The sequence below is a fragment of the Siphateles boraxobius genome, unplaced genomic scaffold (assembly GCF_051911475.1).
Source record: "Siphateles boraxobius isolate OS27281-9 unplaced genomic scaffold, OSU_SipBor_1 5, whole genome shotgun sequence".
NCBI lineage: Eukaryota > Metazoa > Chordata > Actinopteri > Cypriniformes > Leuciscidae > Siphateles > Siphateles boraxobius.
This window is the reverse complement of record NW_027509141.1, coordinates 28091985-28108728: the sequence shown is the minus strand read 5'-3', so window position 1 is coordinate 28108728 and position 16744 is coordinate 28091985. Positions and strand designations below refer to the sequence as shown.

The window sequence follows — 16744 nt, the reverse complement described above, 5'->3', positions numbered from 1 at the left end:
TTTAATGCAATACTTGCATCCATGTTTAATAACATTATAGCCAACCATATTTTACAAATAGTTTTATTTATTTACATTTTTTAACATTCAATGAAAACAAAAATACTTCCCATGTCCCTCGAATACACGAGTTTACACAATATTTGGGAATTAAGAGGTTTTTATTTAGTTACTCCATTAGACCTGAACAAATCATGACTTTCATAGTGGAGTAGCGGAGGGGGTAACAATGATGTCATAGAAGGAGCATTTTTGAGTTCCCCAAATAATTTTTCTGTGAACAGTTTTTTTTCTTAGTGTAAAGAACATTTCAATAATACAAATAACATTTTTCCTCATTCATTTTTTTTAATGGAAAGGTTCCATGAATGTTAAAGGTTTTTCATCTTATCATAAATGACAGTTCAGAACCTTTATTTTATTTACATATTTTTATTGATATTGTCCTCGTCAATCAAAAACAACCAATGTGTTCCACACAAGCCATAAACAAAACAAAATTATACCAAATGATAATCATAATAATAATAATAATAATAAAAAGGAGATACAGTATGTTCATTATAACACAATGGAGGAAAACAATAAGGGACAAACAAATATCCAATATACATCCACAACCAAAGGGTAGCCTATAAACAATTGTCCCATTATGGATACATTCTGGAATCTTCACTAATCCCTAGAGACTTCAATGATTCTTTTCACATTTTATTAAATGACATGAGTTTGTTCATAAGATTTTTTCTGAAGATATAAGATCCTTCATCATAGCTAGCCAATCCCTAATGGAGGGCTATCTCCAAACTATTTGTTCATAATGGCCTTCTTGGCCAACATCAGCAAAGGATGGACAATGTCTTTGTGTTCCACAAAGGGAGGAGGAAAACTGCCAAGTAAACACATGTCTGACAGGGCCTTGCTGATTGAAAGCCAAAAAGTTCTTATTACATTCCCACAGACAATGGAAAAGGGTACCAAGGGAATATTTGCACTTTATACAATTAGGTGATATACCTGTTTGTTAAATTTGCTACATATATGGTGACATATAAGCCTGATGTATTAAACTGCATTTCTCTGAATTTGTTGCAGACAGAAATAGTTGCTGGGAGTTTAATGGTGTTTTCCCATGAGACAGTGTCAATATCAAACCCAATGTTTTTCCTCCAAAATTTTTGAAGATCAATAAGCTTATTCTGCCCATACTCATAAAACCACCATTTCTAGTGCCAACATAGTGTCTAATTTGTAAAAAAAAAAAATAGAAATCTTTTTATACAATATGGAAATGGAATGTAAGCTTATCAAAGGTTATGGGTTTACCTTCGTAGAAGTGATCATATATTTTTTCCCGGCTTGTTGCCATATGATCCCATTTTGGGACACAAACCATCTACCAACGAGGAGAGAATAAGGGTTGTTTATAATGAAATAATCTTTTAATAGTGGACCAAGCTTGCAAAATTGAAAATATAAGAAAAAAAGTTCTTCAATTCAAAAGGAGTTGGGATCTTTTCATCACAACAATTAACTAATTAAGAGGTTTATGTGCATTAAAATTAGTCAGACATATGAACCAGGCCAATATCTGGTCAAAATAATATCTATCTCAAACCAATAATATTTTTGATTACATATTAAGAAATTGATAACCGATTGATTAGAAAAATAATTAAATTAACCCTCACTATCACTGCATTACATAAACAGACACACAAAAGATAGAGAGGAATATAAAATGAATAAAATGATGCTCATTGCATTAAAAAGCTGAACAATGGGTTGGAAAACATATCCCTCTCTAATAAATGCCATGTATGTGCATCTGTTGTTTGATAACTGCCGTCATGCTGAGACCTTGATCTGTGCCAGTGCATGCTTTAATAGTCAGTCAATAAATTGCATCCTGGATGTGTGCCTGGCATTTGAGAAATAAATTAGACTGAATAGTCCTGGCTCATAAAACCTTCATAACAACCACATGGTGTAAGTACAAATGTGTTCAGAAGCTCACTCTTGGCACACACTCCTCTGTGATTCGGAAATAAATAGCGCTGAATCACAATCCTGTCTGAGCTGAAAGAGAAGAAGATGGAGGAAGAAGTATGAGACTGTTTTGTAAGTCAACCACATGGAGAATCCTGACAACTGTTAATCTGTCAACTGTCAGTGATTTGTCACATATTTGGAGAGATATATGTGAGAAAACAGAGCTCAAACTGCCTCGTTTAACTCTCGATACGAAGATAATCCATGTAGAAAACAACAACCCATCACTGTTATCGTTAGATACAGATCAGAAAGTAACACATTACGAAACACTAAAATGTAAAACAACAACCAATGATGTAACAGTGAAGGGACATTTCTGAAACAGCTTTACAAGGAAATTTTATAAAGTCACCAAAATCAGTTAATTTTTGTCACTATAGTCCCCTGTTTACATAAATCTATTATTTTCTATTCTATAGGCCTACAACATTGAATTTTATTTTCTGTGTCCTAAGTAAACTTTTGTAGTAGAAGTTTTGACTTCTCTGCATGTGAAAAGTCTGTGACAGAAGCGAGTCATACCAGAAGTATTTCTTATGCAATAATATGATACATGAAGTCATCACATCGTTAAGTTAAAGTATTGTTATAAATGATTTATGTTATTTTTTATTTACATGATTTATTTTGATTAATGTAGCCTATATATAATAGGATAATTAAGATTTTTTTGAATTCATAACTATTTCTTTACTTTTTACTGGATCAAAAGAGCACATCTTTTTAATTAAAAGTTGTTTGTGTACTGTAGGCCTTATATTAAAGGCAAACTAATTATCAAACCAGAGTCACTCACCATGTATAAACTTCAAAAGAAGAAAATTAAACAAATAAAATGCCATTCCAATATAGTGTTTCGAACAGGATTTGTGTAAAATATTCCTCAGAAGCAGGTTATATGATGGCTATGCGCTTCTGGTCATCTGACCCAGCCCATACTCCTCCTTCTCCTCTTCCTCCTCCTCCCTGTCTTCATCCTCCCATACCAGACATTCTCCACTCTACGAGCGCAGCGCATGCGCAGTGGAGCTTACGGGAAGCCATGTTAAAGTTAGTGAAGTACTGCGACTGAGATTCCCTTCTGACGCCGTATGTTTATTTTTTTTCTTCCGTTTTTCTCCTTTCCTCCGTGTCAGGGCTCCCAGAAAATCTAACATTGATATTCAGAGGCCGGAGTCCCAATGATGAACTCTAGTTCCGATCTGTCCAGGCGAAATCCGCAAGAGGATTTCGAGCTTATCCAGAGGATAGGCAGCGGGACCTACGGGGATGTTTACAAGGTAAAAATGTGTTTTCTACAAACAAGGCTCGTCTTTTGGACTGTACAGTCAACATTTAAAGGGCCCGATCTTTAGAATAAAACCAATGTGAGGCATATGGTAGTTTAAATGTTGTATCTGCAGTCATAAAGATTGTACTTCTCTGAAGTGGACTGGGACACTGATCTTAAAGGTGCACTCCGTATTTTTCTCGAGAATTAAAAAAAATTTACATTCAATGAAATGTATAGCACTATGGAGAAATATGTTTAAAAGGTTGTACACTAATATGATATGAAGACCTGATAATTTTTCTAGTAAATCTGTTTAATTCTACTTGGAGGGGGTCCCTAATGGGCACTGCCATGTTGACATCACATGACCGGACCTGTCATGCTGTTTTTAGATTACTACTACAACTACAAATTAAAAATAACAATAATGTATTAACTTTATAGTGCTTTAGCAATTTCTGAGTGGGAAATGGAATATATAAAAAAGCAGTACAAAATACCAATGCTGCCTGGTATATCAGTATGTGTTGAATCCAAGAATGCACATTTTATGGATGTATAGTATGAGACGGAGAGAAAAAAAAAACTTATATGAAGCAGCAGCAGTTAGTTAACAAACTTCATGCATCCAGACCGAAACGTGTCAGAACAAAGTACTAAATCTATTGAGTACTATTGAGACAAATAGCCTACGAGCCGAACAGAGTAAAAACTTATGCTGTGTGTCCCAATTGACGTACTTATACTAAGCCCTAAAAGTATGTACTCTTTTTGTGAAGGAAAAGTACATACTTCATATTTCATTTCCTACCATATTTGAGAGAAAAGATGGTGCATGTCGATCTGCCAGAGTGCCAGACAGCCGTGGGTCTTTCATGCAGAGAACTCTCCTTAGCCTATATTTTTGCATAAAAGTTAATGTTAAATATTTCGCAATTAAAAGTTAATGGCCAAACGGATCTTTATAAAATTTCATATTGTTGTTGCAATATAACATGGATAACATTAAATAAATATTTTTTTATCAGGTTAAATGTTGATTATTTAACTTAATCTGTGAGACCAACCTCAACCGTCGGTCTCACACATCTGCCATGTTTGTAGTTCTTTAACACTTTTTCTCCGTCCTTGCAAAGTCCTCCAATGCACAGAGGGTTGTGGGCAATATTAGCCGTTTAGAGTGTGCACAGATCCACACTTCGAAAATCTACCTGAAATAGTAGACTATCCGAGGACTTTTGGCATACTCTTTTCAACATACTATGCTTTTGGGATACACTTATTTTAATCTCACATACTATTTAGGATGGATAGTATGCACATTGGGTCGCAGGTTTAGGCTGCATCGGAAATATGCATACTTCCCTACTATTTAGTAAAGTACCTGGATGACCTACTCCTGTAATATGTAGTACATACTCAGACATGCAATTTCGAAAACAGCTTTACTGAGTGCACCTTTAATCTGAACCATCTTAACTTTTGCCCTACTTAAAGGGACAGTTAATTAAAAATGGAGGTTTTGTCATAATTTGCCGACTGTTATTTTGTTCTAAAACTGTATGGCTTTCTTCCTTCCTCAAAACAGAAAAGTAGATGTTTCGCAGAATGGCAGTCTCATTCATTATTCATTTCCCTTTAAGAAACACAACAGTAGCATCAACACACTGATCTGTGATAGTCTGTAAACATTGTGCAGATGAGCACACTCATCAACTGTTTGCAAATTTTACATAATTTCCTGTCAACTTGTTGGGTTTATTCCCAGTTTCTTGCACCTCAGTTTGAGTATGACTGAATAACATTATTGTGTGGTTTTGTCGCAGTGTTACTTCCATGAGTTGTTGCAAAATTGTGCAAGAGATGACAAATATTTGAGGAAGGCCTTGTGATATCACCGCTTAAGTCTGTGGTTGTCAACTTGTCACTGAATCTAACTCGAGCGCTATATAGAAAGATCGGTTTGGTGACAGCTGGCCAGTTGATCACTGAGGCTGTTGTCTTGAGTGGTTAACTTGGAAGTTGTTTACAAGTAGTGTGAAATGTGCTGGATTATCCGAGGCTTTATCCGAGTGAGGCTTAAGCGTTAGGTCAGTGTCACCCTGCAAGACTTTCACCTGTCAGTCAACACTCTTAAAAATAAAGGTTCTCCATTAGCACCAATGATTCCCTGCATAAGATTTAACTTCATGTAACATATACACTGCAAAAAAGGTTCTTTAGATTTTTGAAATGTTCTGCACACTAACTTAAAAAAAGGTTATTTTTTTAAGAACTTTTGACTGAAAGGTTCTTTGGGAACCTAAACCTATGGCATCACTGTGAAAACTCCCTTTTGGAACCTTTTATTTTTAAGAGCGAAGAGTTGCACATGGCAACTTTTTACATATTTGCATAATTATTTCACATAGACATAATTAATTGTATTTAGTCTGCTTTCATCCTATCTTTAAGTCAAGAGCAGCATGTCAGTCCTTTATTTGCCAGAAGAATATTTGTTTTATCTGACAGAGCGTGTTAGGATTATGCAAAAGATAAGTAAAATTCTGTTTATGCTGATTAGAAGGATTTAGATAACAGATAATAACCTATTATGTTGGCTACTGTCTGGTTTAACAGCATTGAGTGTAGTGCATCTGCAGACATGCAGTTATTTACAGTCCTTGGGTGTTTTTCCTTGATAATCAACTGTAATCAAGAAGGTAACCGAATATTCTAGATTGGAGGAGACGTCATTTGTGGCCTCTTTGGAGTATATGGTAGTTGATTCTTAATTATTTTTTTATTGAGTCAATCATGCAGTACTTCATGTCTAGAAAGTTGTGAACAGAATTTGTGTGATAATGCTTCTTTTGTGCTGTTTGCAACCGATTTTAATGAACTCTTAATTGATTTGTGCATGTAGTGGCATATGAGAATGATGATGGAGAAAAAGGATGGCAAATTACCATATAATGTCCAAATGTTTAAGACTTGTAATGACAGTGATAACAAATGATGGTTCAATATAAATTAAAATTCACCCTATATTCTACATGCATGTTACTGATCTTATTGTGAACAATTCATTCTTGGATATGTTTCTTTTTTTTCTTTTTTTCACTTCTTAAATGTTATCATAACTCGATTTTCTGGGGAAAATGTCGAACTTATTTTGGTGATATTTGCCACACTTATTTCCAGTCATTTCGTTCGCTTAAACCCCACCTCTTTCTTACAATCGACCTCAAGCTTGCGTTCAGATCTGCTTCCATCCAATTAACAACCAGCTGATAGAACCAAGTCCCCAACCGCCATTGTTTTCTTTTTCTTTTTCAATAATCCATTTCACTCAGATGTATGTCTCAATATGGAAGAATGGAGCTGTCTTCTGCTACTTTTGCGTCTTTTTACTTTTTAGTCCTACAGACTATCGCAGCAAGCCTACTTAAAAGGGAAGTTTACCCCAAAATCGCCCTCTTGCCGTTCCAAACGTACAAACAGGTATGAACATCGGTGGAACAAAAAATACATATGCTGAATATAAAACGTTTTTTTGTCCATGCAATGAAAATCAACAGTTTCCGAAACAACATTGGACCCCATTGACTTTCATTGTATGATAAAATAAGACATTTATCAAAAATATCTTTTGTGTGAAGAAAAGTCATACAGGTTTGGTGAGTAAAAAATGACAGAATTTAAATATTTTAAATATTTGACTATCTTTAATCCTTAACCTATTTTATTCAAAGCAGAGCACGGTTTGCTGATTTAAATACCATACTGTTGTCAACAGGTGTTTCTCCTGGTTGTTTGTCTACTGGGTCTGCTTGTTTTTCGTAACAGTTTGAAGTAAATATAATGCCAGCACGCACCTGATGGATTTTAAAGGGCCTGGAAGCATACAGAGATGTAAACTATTGATTGAGCAAAAGTAAGCATTGAACAAAAAGCCTACTGAGTCAAGGGTAGGGAAATGACTAATTACCCAGTTTGATCAGTATATATTGGCTTTGTGTCAAGCCTTGGTGGGGCTATTTTGATAGTTCTGTGGCTTCCCTGCATTCGAGTGGTTTTGTATTGATTCCATTTTTATGTCTAAGGCCTGAGGAATCGGCAGCAAACGACGGAAAGAAAGCAAAGGGACCCATAAGTGTGAGGACGAAAACGAGAGTGAGAAACTCATCGGAAAAAGAATAAGTGTGAGTCTAAACTGTGCCGTGAGGTGTAATGCTTTGAGGCAGAATTCATCGCTTCTCTTTCAGGAGGTTGCTGTGGAAAGACGTCTGTGGGAGCAAATCTCTCGCTATTCGTGCGTGTTTGTGACTTTGTATGTGTTGATTCTTTTTCCTGGCCTTTTGTAGAGACACAAATTCCTTTCTCTCACTGGAAGTTTGGCTTCTCACTGCACAAGTTTGCTCAAAAAAGGCCAGGGTCAGTCTAAACGGTAGTTCTGCAGAGCTGAATGCAGGTTGATTTCAGTCCAGATACTAAAATGCATCAGATAGAACAAAAAGGGAGATGTTAGTTCTTGTCAGCAGAACACAATCTGTTTATTTCTGGGCCGAGAGGTTTGATTTCACTTACGTTTTGAAGAACAAACAACTCTTGCACGCACATCATTTGGTGAATCCAATCATATTAGTTTATAGTCTTCCTTCTCAGAGTTTGTGGAATGAAAAGTGGAGTTTCTTGTCTTCATGTTAGGAACATCCATTCCAGGCCTTGCCTTGGTTTGACCTGACTGGATTAAAGTCACGATTTCACCTTTATTCGGATAATCTCTTTCATCCTTCACACACAGGAAGTCTTGTGTTCCACTTAAAGACGAAATCCACTCATTGGATTCATTCCATATTGCAATAGTCACCTTCAATCACACAGATTACACAGGAAGATGGTTCTTCAAGTGTCCTGCATGATGCATTTGTGAAAACATTCTGGCAGGATGAAATTCAAGATGATAGAGTTTCTGTGATATGTGTGCCCTGTGTGTGCAGAATCGCTGTGCAGCTGATGTGAGGGCATTTCTGAATTGACTTTGTCGGGAAAAAATGATCATTAATTATTCACCTGTTTCAACAACTGGGCACTGCTCCATCCTGTAATACTATCATGCTTCTGAGATTTGTATCGGCTAGTTTAGGGACTCGCAACCTCTGACTTTCAATAGTCCTGACTATTTCAATATACTCTGATAAATAAGATACAGCCTAACTGGAATTAACTGGAACAATCAACTCTAATATTGATTATTGCGTGGAAAAGAATTGAACCATGTAGGCTAACAGAATACCTAAATTGAACAATTCTTTTATTTAACTGGCTGATACTGCCAATTCATTCACTCTCTCTCGCACTGAGATGTTGAGTCTTTTCTCTTTTTCATAAATTTGTCGCAGTTTTACTCACAATCTAATGATATTGTGATATATTGATGTCTGTTGAATTGCTATAATTCCATTGATGTCCATTGTAAGTGCCATGCTGGTATATTTTGTTATAAACTTATGAATGAAAATGGATAGGATTTACTGGAGCTTAACTCTAAATATTTTTATTCAAAAGTTTGGGACAGGTAAGATATTTTTAATGCTTTTGAAAGAAGTCTCTTATGCTCATCCAGACTGCATTTATTTGATCAAAAATACATTAAAATTTTGTGAAATATTATTACAAGGTAAAATAGCTATTTTCTATTTTAAAATGTAATTTATTCCTGTGATGGCAAAGCTAAATTTTCTGCAGCCATTACTTCAGTCTTCAGTGTCACATGATTCTTCAGAAATCATTCTAATATGCTGATTTGGTGCTTAAGAAATATTTCTTGTTATTATTGTTATCATTGTTGAACACAGTTGTGTTGCTTATTGTCTTGTAGAAACCGTGATACAAATATTTTCCTGGATTCTTTGAGTAGAAAGTTCTAAAGAACAGCATTTATTTGAAATAATTGAAATTGAATAAAAGTATTTATTTATTTCAAAAATAAACCCAACCCTAAACCTTTGATTGGTAGTGTACTGTATATAATTTTATTTAGGCCTTTACATATAATAATTTGGGGTGTGACTGTGACAATACTCTTAATTCGCTTATGAGATACGATACACGGTTCACAAGAACGAGACAAGACCATATTTTCAAGAAACACTATATTTAAGAAATCTTCAATAACAAAATATGACTGGAAAAATAGTCCGACTGAAAGTCACAAAATGCAAAACAATGCAGTTGTTGCAGTCTTTTTATTATATCGTGCAGCTTTAGAAAACTATCTAATAATGCGGTTCATCCATTCTCTTCCATGGAATGTGCCAATTCCGATATTTAATTTAACCCGTTATTTAATCGAGAAATCGTGACAGATCTAAACTAATCATCTTGCAATGAATGTCACTCAAGTTCTACTTTCTGAGTATGAATTATCATATGCAGTAAAAGACAGAACAATTTAATGCAAGCGCTGTCAAAGGATTTGCCACAAACTCAATATCGCAAGACAGCTTTTCACCTCGACGAGAAATATTGTGGCACGAGATCTCCTCACACCCCTTATGATGATAAATAATCATATAATCATATGTACATCTAAATTTTTATCATATAATATTATAAAAAATATTTTATTATTATTATTTAGTGATATCTATTGGCATTAAATCAAATATTTTAGATTTTAATCAAAACAGCAACAGGTATGATTTTGGAAGTGCTTTGCATTGGTAAGTTCCTCTTGTTCAAGTTGTTTTTTTCATCGTATGAGGGATTTTCGTACCTTTTCTCCCTTGTTTTTGTGACTCATTAGTCGGAGCAAGTCACAGTCCTCAAACCTTCTCCCTGAGGAAGCCTTGAAACACCTCGCAGGAGTCTCACAAAAGCTGAGGTCAACGTACTCCAGCCATCACACATTCTCTCTTTCATCTCTTTTTGCAGGAAGCAACTGTCAACACCTTTGCTTACTCTCATGTGTTTTATGCCTTCGCACCTTTTAGAAGTTCACAACAGACTGGATTACACAGTCTCTTTTAATAGAACGTCCTTGCCATCTAGCCTACTTTTGAGCGGCCCCCGAGATCTCTGCACAATCTGAAAACTAAAGCAGTTTCAATCTCGCCGCAACCTTTCAGTGAGTAAGCAGAAATACAGATCTGCATGACAGAGTGATCCACTGTCCTACAAATGCGACCGAGGAGAGAAATTGTATTCTCCCTTTGTGAGTGTGAGCGACTGACATTCTACCTTTGTTTGGACAACAACGTGATTTACTTAATTATGTTTGGCGTTTGGTAGCGGAATTAGAGTTAGACTTATTAGACAGTTAATCGACCGTGTTGTAGTAACGATTCATAAACTGTGTTGTTGGTGGGAGACTCGGAGGAGGCGGTCGTCTCAGTTGTACTGTAGTTTCATAATCACGTTTTAGCAAGCCAAGGCACGCTCCTGTCGGCGCGCACTAGAATTCTTGATGCATTATGTACTCTGCATTTAACTGCAATACAGCATGAATAATGAATCCGATGAAATGTTTGATAACACCAGCGCAGGAAAGACATTAGAGAGGAAAACAAGTTGTTTATCGGAGGTCAGTGCCGCATTGGCACAGTAAATTGTTAATACAAGGCATCAGATTTGCCAGGCATTGCAGAAAATGATTGGCCTAGATTCTGCTGGCCGGGGGCCAAGCTTGCAGTGATTTATCCACCTCTCTGTAATTATCTGACATGGCATCAGCTCGCAGCCCCACTGTGTGCTGCACCTGTGCAGGTGGAGCGCTTGCTGTTGCTCCGCTCCTCAGGAGACATAGGAGAGTGTGTGCGCGTGTTTGAAGTCAAAGGGTTACTTGCGCATTAGCAGGCTGAGTTTTAAATTTATGCAACGGTTGCAATGTTTTTGTTAGTGTAAGTTAAAGGGATAGTTCACCCAAAAATGAAAATTCTGTCATTAATTACTCTAGGGCTGCAGCTATCGATTCTTTTTGTAATCGATTAATCTAGCACTTAATCGATCGATTAATCGAGTAATCGAATTTTTTTTGTGTGTGTTTTATTAACAGAATAGTTATATTAAACTTGTGTCTATTTCAGTTAAAGCTGTTATAAGTTATATACTATAAGTTATATAGTATGCAAGTTATAAAGCTATCTCATATGTGAATTTTTCTTTAAGATGTTATAATATAACCACTCTAAGCATCTAAGCATATTTGTGTATTCTGGTAGTTTAACGCTGAAGAAGAGTTGTAACGTGACTTGTTGTTGAACACGCAGTAAAAGCTGACGCACTTTTTGTTCCGTGCGTTTTAACTGAAAAATGAGTACTCCGAATCTTTATTAAAAACCCAGGCTGGGGACTTTAATTTTTTGTTGTTGTCTGTATTTGGCAGACGTGAAATACAAACAAGGTCTCGCAAAGACTGCAATACAATATTTGTTCCTCCATCGCGTTGAATGCATGCTGAAATTATTGTTGCGTGGCTACATAAAAGTTTAAGCATATGTGATGCATTGCTGCAATTGGTCTGACTGGCGTGTGTGTGTGTGTGTGTGTGTGTAGGGGTTCTTTTTTTAGGCTATACTCTTGCAATTGAACGTGATAGTTACGTTTACTACTTAAAAATGTCATCAAAGCTAAAAATCATCTAGTCAAACCTCATCATAACATCGCTACAAATACAGTATGGGATTAAAATCAGCGAACATCAATAGGCTTAGACTACGTTACCTTGTTTCAGCGAGTTAAGTGTATTAAGTGTGTAATGATCCCACACTTTAGACAATTTCTGCCGTTTATTTACATATTTATTCTCCGCCATCGCGCCAACTATTTCTTCTTGAACAGGTCCGTGTGAATAAACAGTCCGTGTGAAACAATCGAATCCCTGCGCCGCGCTTATAGTGCGCATCATAGGAATTTAACGAGGCTTCGAGGCAGAGTTTTTGCCTCGAGGAATTTTTGTAATCGAGTAACTCGAGGAATCGTTTCAGCCCTAAATTACTCACCCTCACGTCCTTCTGTAAGATCTTTGTTCATCTTTGGAACACAAATGAAGATATTTTTAATGAAATCTGAGAGATTTCTGTCCCTCCATTAAAAGTCTTTTCAGTCAAAATTCTGACAGTCCAAAACATGCATAAAGAGATCATAAAATAATAATCGAGCAATTTAATCCAAGACTTCTGAAGAGACTCGATCACTTTATATGATGAACAATTTTTATTAGGGTTTTATTCACATACATAAACATTGATCAGCGAATGAAAATAGCACTCAAATATGGTAAACAGAAGCCCAAGCATGCTTGCTTAAACGCCATGTATCGATAAATCCTATATAACAAAACTGATACCCGATTATGGAAAATTGCTTAAATATCGGGAAAAATATCGGATAAACCAATTATCAATTAATCACTAATTATCATCCCTCATTTTCATCCCAAAAAAACAACAACAAAATGGTTGGATGTAATGACATAGAAAAGGTTATTAAGCATTTTTTTCTTTCAAATCATGTCAGCATACAAATTATTTACATTTTGTGGCTATACTTTTGAAACAGAGCATTTTAATGTTTACAAATTTGCCCCATTCACTTTCTTTGTAAGTGCCCCATGTTAATCTAGACGTTTTACTTTATTTTAAGAAAAGCAGGGGCCTGTTTCAGAAAGGAGGTTAAGTGAAAACTCTGAGTATGTTAACCCTGAAATGAGGCAAACTCTGGGTTTTCCATTTCAGAATGGGAGGTATGTCAAACCCGAGAAAGCAGAGTTAGTCAAGCCCGTTTCCGAAAGAGGGGTAACTTATACTCCGAGTCAGTTACCATGGTAACTTACTCTGTGAACCTAACCTGGTCAGGAGCAGGTTTTCTTATATAAACCAAGAGTTATTCTTTTAGTAAATGCATTTTGATTTAATAATCTTTAGATATTTTGACTGGAAACAACAAGACCAAAATGCTAAGTAAGAAAAGCATTTTTTGCAGTGCAGTACATTCATTCATCGCACATTTTTCTATATAACATCGGAGAGAGCACATTAGTAAAGCTGCTGTATCTGAGCGGGAAGGAAAATGTGCTTCGCTCTCACGCTCTTTCTGAGCGTGGTAGGGATGCAGCGATTACCGGATTTCACCGGAATTAACCGCGCTTTAAAACGTCACGGTTAATTAATCGTAAAGACTATGCTACACCGAGTGTTCTGCACGGAACGGAACTTTTGCACCAAACGAAAACAAGGTTACACCAGCGGTGCACCAGCTTAATGCCGTGCTCGTCAACCACTATGGCAGGGGGACTAGCAGCGACGCTCTATTTCCACCGAAAAAACGCCTTAGGGCCCGTTCACATATCGCGCCTAAAAACGCGTAGAAAACGCTAGGCGCACGCGTTCTCTTTTTTCCGAAGAAGCAAGGAAAACAAGGAAAACGCTTGCGGCATTCTGAAAAGTTGAGATGTTTTTATCTCGATGCGGCGCGGACGCGCCTGGAAAAAACGAGCGCGTCGCACCGCGACCGCGTCGCTTCCATTATGAGCGCGCAAACCGCGCGCCTCCATTTGAAATAATGAACTTGAGCGCGCAAAAGACGCGATATGTGAACGGGGCCTTAAGGGCCTGTTCACAGATCGCGTCTTTTGCGCGCTCAAGTTCGTTATTTCAAATGTAAGCGTGCGGCATGCGCGCTCATAAGGGAAGCGGCGCGCTCGTTTTTTCCAAGCGCGTGCGCGCCGCATCGAGATAAAAACATCTCTACTTTTCAAAATGCCGCAAGCGCACCTTAGGTCAAGTGACAAGAACCAACACAGCAACGACAGACGCCTCCGGAGCGCAACCGCCCTAGCGCTTTGGAAAAAGGAGAACGTGGCGTGCCACTTTCAGCTTTCAGTGCAACGTAAAAAAACAACAACCAAAAAACAGCCGAATGTTTTGGTTACCCAAGTCTGTGGAAAATAGAATGTGACGTGCTCTCAAGAGTTTCAGTCAGTGAACATTTAACTTAATATCCTATTGCTTTCTCCTGTAAATGTTAGGCTTTGTAGTTTTAATATGCCCGGTGTAAAACACTAACATAAGATCAGGGCCGTCTAGACTTCTAGGACTACCAATTAACTGCATTTCAGTTATTAATAACACTACATGAGAGATGTTCTCAGTTTCTTTCTATAATTTTTACTTAAACTTCAAACAAACAAACCAAAATAATGAGATTATAATAGATGATTTTCTAAAGGCACATGTAAAATTTGGATTAATAATTTAAAAAAGAGTATTAAAATAAGTACAATAATATTGGAGTGGATAACATGTGGACTATATTTGTTTTCTTTTAAAAGAAATACATAGTTAATATTTAGCTTACATTTAATTCAATAGAGCCAAATACTTTGTTTATTCTTATTTTCATTGGGATTTATTATCCCTTTATTTTTTTTAAGTCAAATACCAACAAGATATTGTTTTCATGTTATCAAGTTTTCTACCTCAGGTTGAAAATAAATTTAGAACAAACTAAACACTTAATCATTTTGTGATCTATTTCAATCAAAGAGCCCTGCAGCCATTGACTTAATTTGTTATTTTAAAAGAAAAATGCTGGATGTTTACAAAGCACTTCTCTTTAATTCCAAAGGAAGAGATTGATTATCGTTTGTCATTTTATAATTTTGTACTGTGTTGTGGCAAATAACACATGAAAATCTAGTGTTGAGTGTTCATGTGATATTATACATATAGTGTTGTGAAATTAATTGATGCATGCATAATAATCGTGATAATCGTTAAATCGTGATTATTTCTCAGACAATAATCGTACTTACAAAATCTTTAATCGTTGCATCCCTAGTTGTTGGACACAAACCCTTGAGATCCGTCAAAGAGTAGTTTCACAGGATTGCAGGACAGTCGGGAGAAATCGATTTAAATGAGGCGAATCTGATAAATAACGTTCAATTGATAACATCTTGCTGTGACTTCTGAAAGTAACCTAATAATTCGATTTTTAATTAGATGGGTTGGATGCATTGATGACATACATGTTCCCATCATCGCACCTTCCGAAAATGAAAGGGATTAATGTATGGAATGCAAGGATAGTCTGAGATATATGCCGTAACCACCACCACAGCTGTTAAATACTCACAAATTATTCACAATTTATTTGGTCATCTTTATTTCCTACAAATACAAAAGCAACAGTTATTCTTTTTCCTGTTGGATTTTAATATTCTTCCAGTATTGTGTATCTCCTCTTCATCTGTCAGTGATGGTGCAGGTCCAACCTCTGTTGGCCCAGTAGAAGTCAAATGTTGATTTCATTATCCTAATTAAAAAAATGTAACAGGTTGGATTAGAGTACATTTAATTATATTATACTATGTGGAAACAGCTGAGGCACATTGAAATAGACACTGAATTATATTCATTTAATATGACAAAGATTTAACTCATTGAATTATGAATTTATTGTTCATTTTTAGTTGCTGCCACAATTTTTTTATTTTATTTATTTTTGCCTGTGGGATACCATGAAAATGAGTATTAGTTCAATAACTTACCTTTCTGTCCGTTTTCACCTGATAATATAACAGTGAATAAGAATTATTCTTGTGTATTGACTCGGAACATGTGGACGTCTTTTTGTCGTGGGCTGTTGCCATGGTGAATCGTAATTTCGAAGCTCCATTGATCAGGGCTTTTCATAGTCGTGGGGCACATGCTTAACTCGGAGTCAACATACTCAGAGTTGATTGAACTAGCTAAATTCAGCTGTTCTGAAACCGAAAACTCAAAGTTTCCCATCTCAGGGTAAGTCTACTTAGAGTTCAGTATTGGCCGATACCGATCCAATTTTAAAATAATAATTAAAAAAACAGTGCCGAATTACCTAATAAACTGTGTCGGTATGCCTCACTGTGGGGAAGAGACTGTGATTATTCTTTTGTGAAAGACATCAAGCTTGACTTAAACATTATTTTCCTAACTTTGTAAAACAATATAGGGACAAAATATATACTATATAATTAAAATACATTTATTTAAAATTTTTAAGCTTTTTAATGAATCAGCAACATATGATATATAGGACAGAACAACTAAGGCTATCAATAAACTGCCATTGCGCAAGAGTAGTGTAATATGAAAGGCTCTAATTCAGAGCAGCACAAAAGGCTTATGCGAATCCCGTGGGAAGAATGATGTGTTTGAAGCAACATAGAGTCACAGCGCACAGCGCTTCACATTGAAAAGTTCAAAGCACAAAGGGAAGATATAAATGTATGTGTGTATATATATATATATATATATATATATATATAATATATAATATATATAATTTATTTATAAAATAGTTTGAGCCTTTTAACAGTTTTAAATTTCAGTTACTGTGCGCGTGAAGAACAACTACATCGCTCTCTACTCAGTGTTGTGATCTAACAGA

The 16744-nt window shown here is 36.1% G+C and overlaps 1 protein-coding gene and 1 long non-coding RNA gene across 14 annotated transcripts in view; one reads left to right on the top strand and one right to left on the bottom strand.

Moving 5' to 3' along the window:
* Positions 1-429: 429 nt before the first annotated feature.
* Positions 430-3345, bottom strand: LOC143711778 (uncharacterized). Its single transcript, XR_013194902.1, has 2 exons — positions 2852-3345; positions 430-2079 (listed from the first exon to the last, which is right to left on the bottom strand). It is a non-coding gene; the product is annotated as an uncharacterized LOC143711778 (long non-coding RNA).
* map4k3a (mitogen-activated protein kinase kinase kinase kinase 3a) overlaps positions 3081-16744 on the top strand; it is a 65709-nt gene continuing 52045 nt past the window's right edge. For 9 of the 13 annotated variants that reach the window (XM_077203732.1, XM_077203724.1, XM_077203722.1 and 6 more), the window contains exon 1: positions 3216-3335. In XM_077203732.1, coding sequence (XP_077059847.1) covers positions 3237-3335 — 99 coding nt within the window. In that variant the 5' untranslated portion in view covers positions 3216-3236. Of the gene's footprint in view, positions 3336-16744 lie in introns of all 13 variants that reach the window. The other 4 variants (XM_077203731.1, XM_077203725.1, XM_077203730.1 and 1 more) reach the window with 3 other exon arrangements.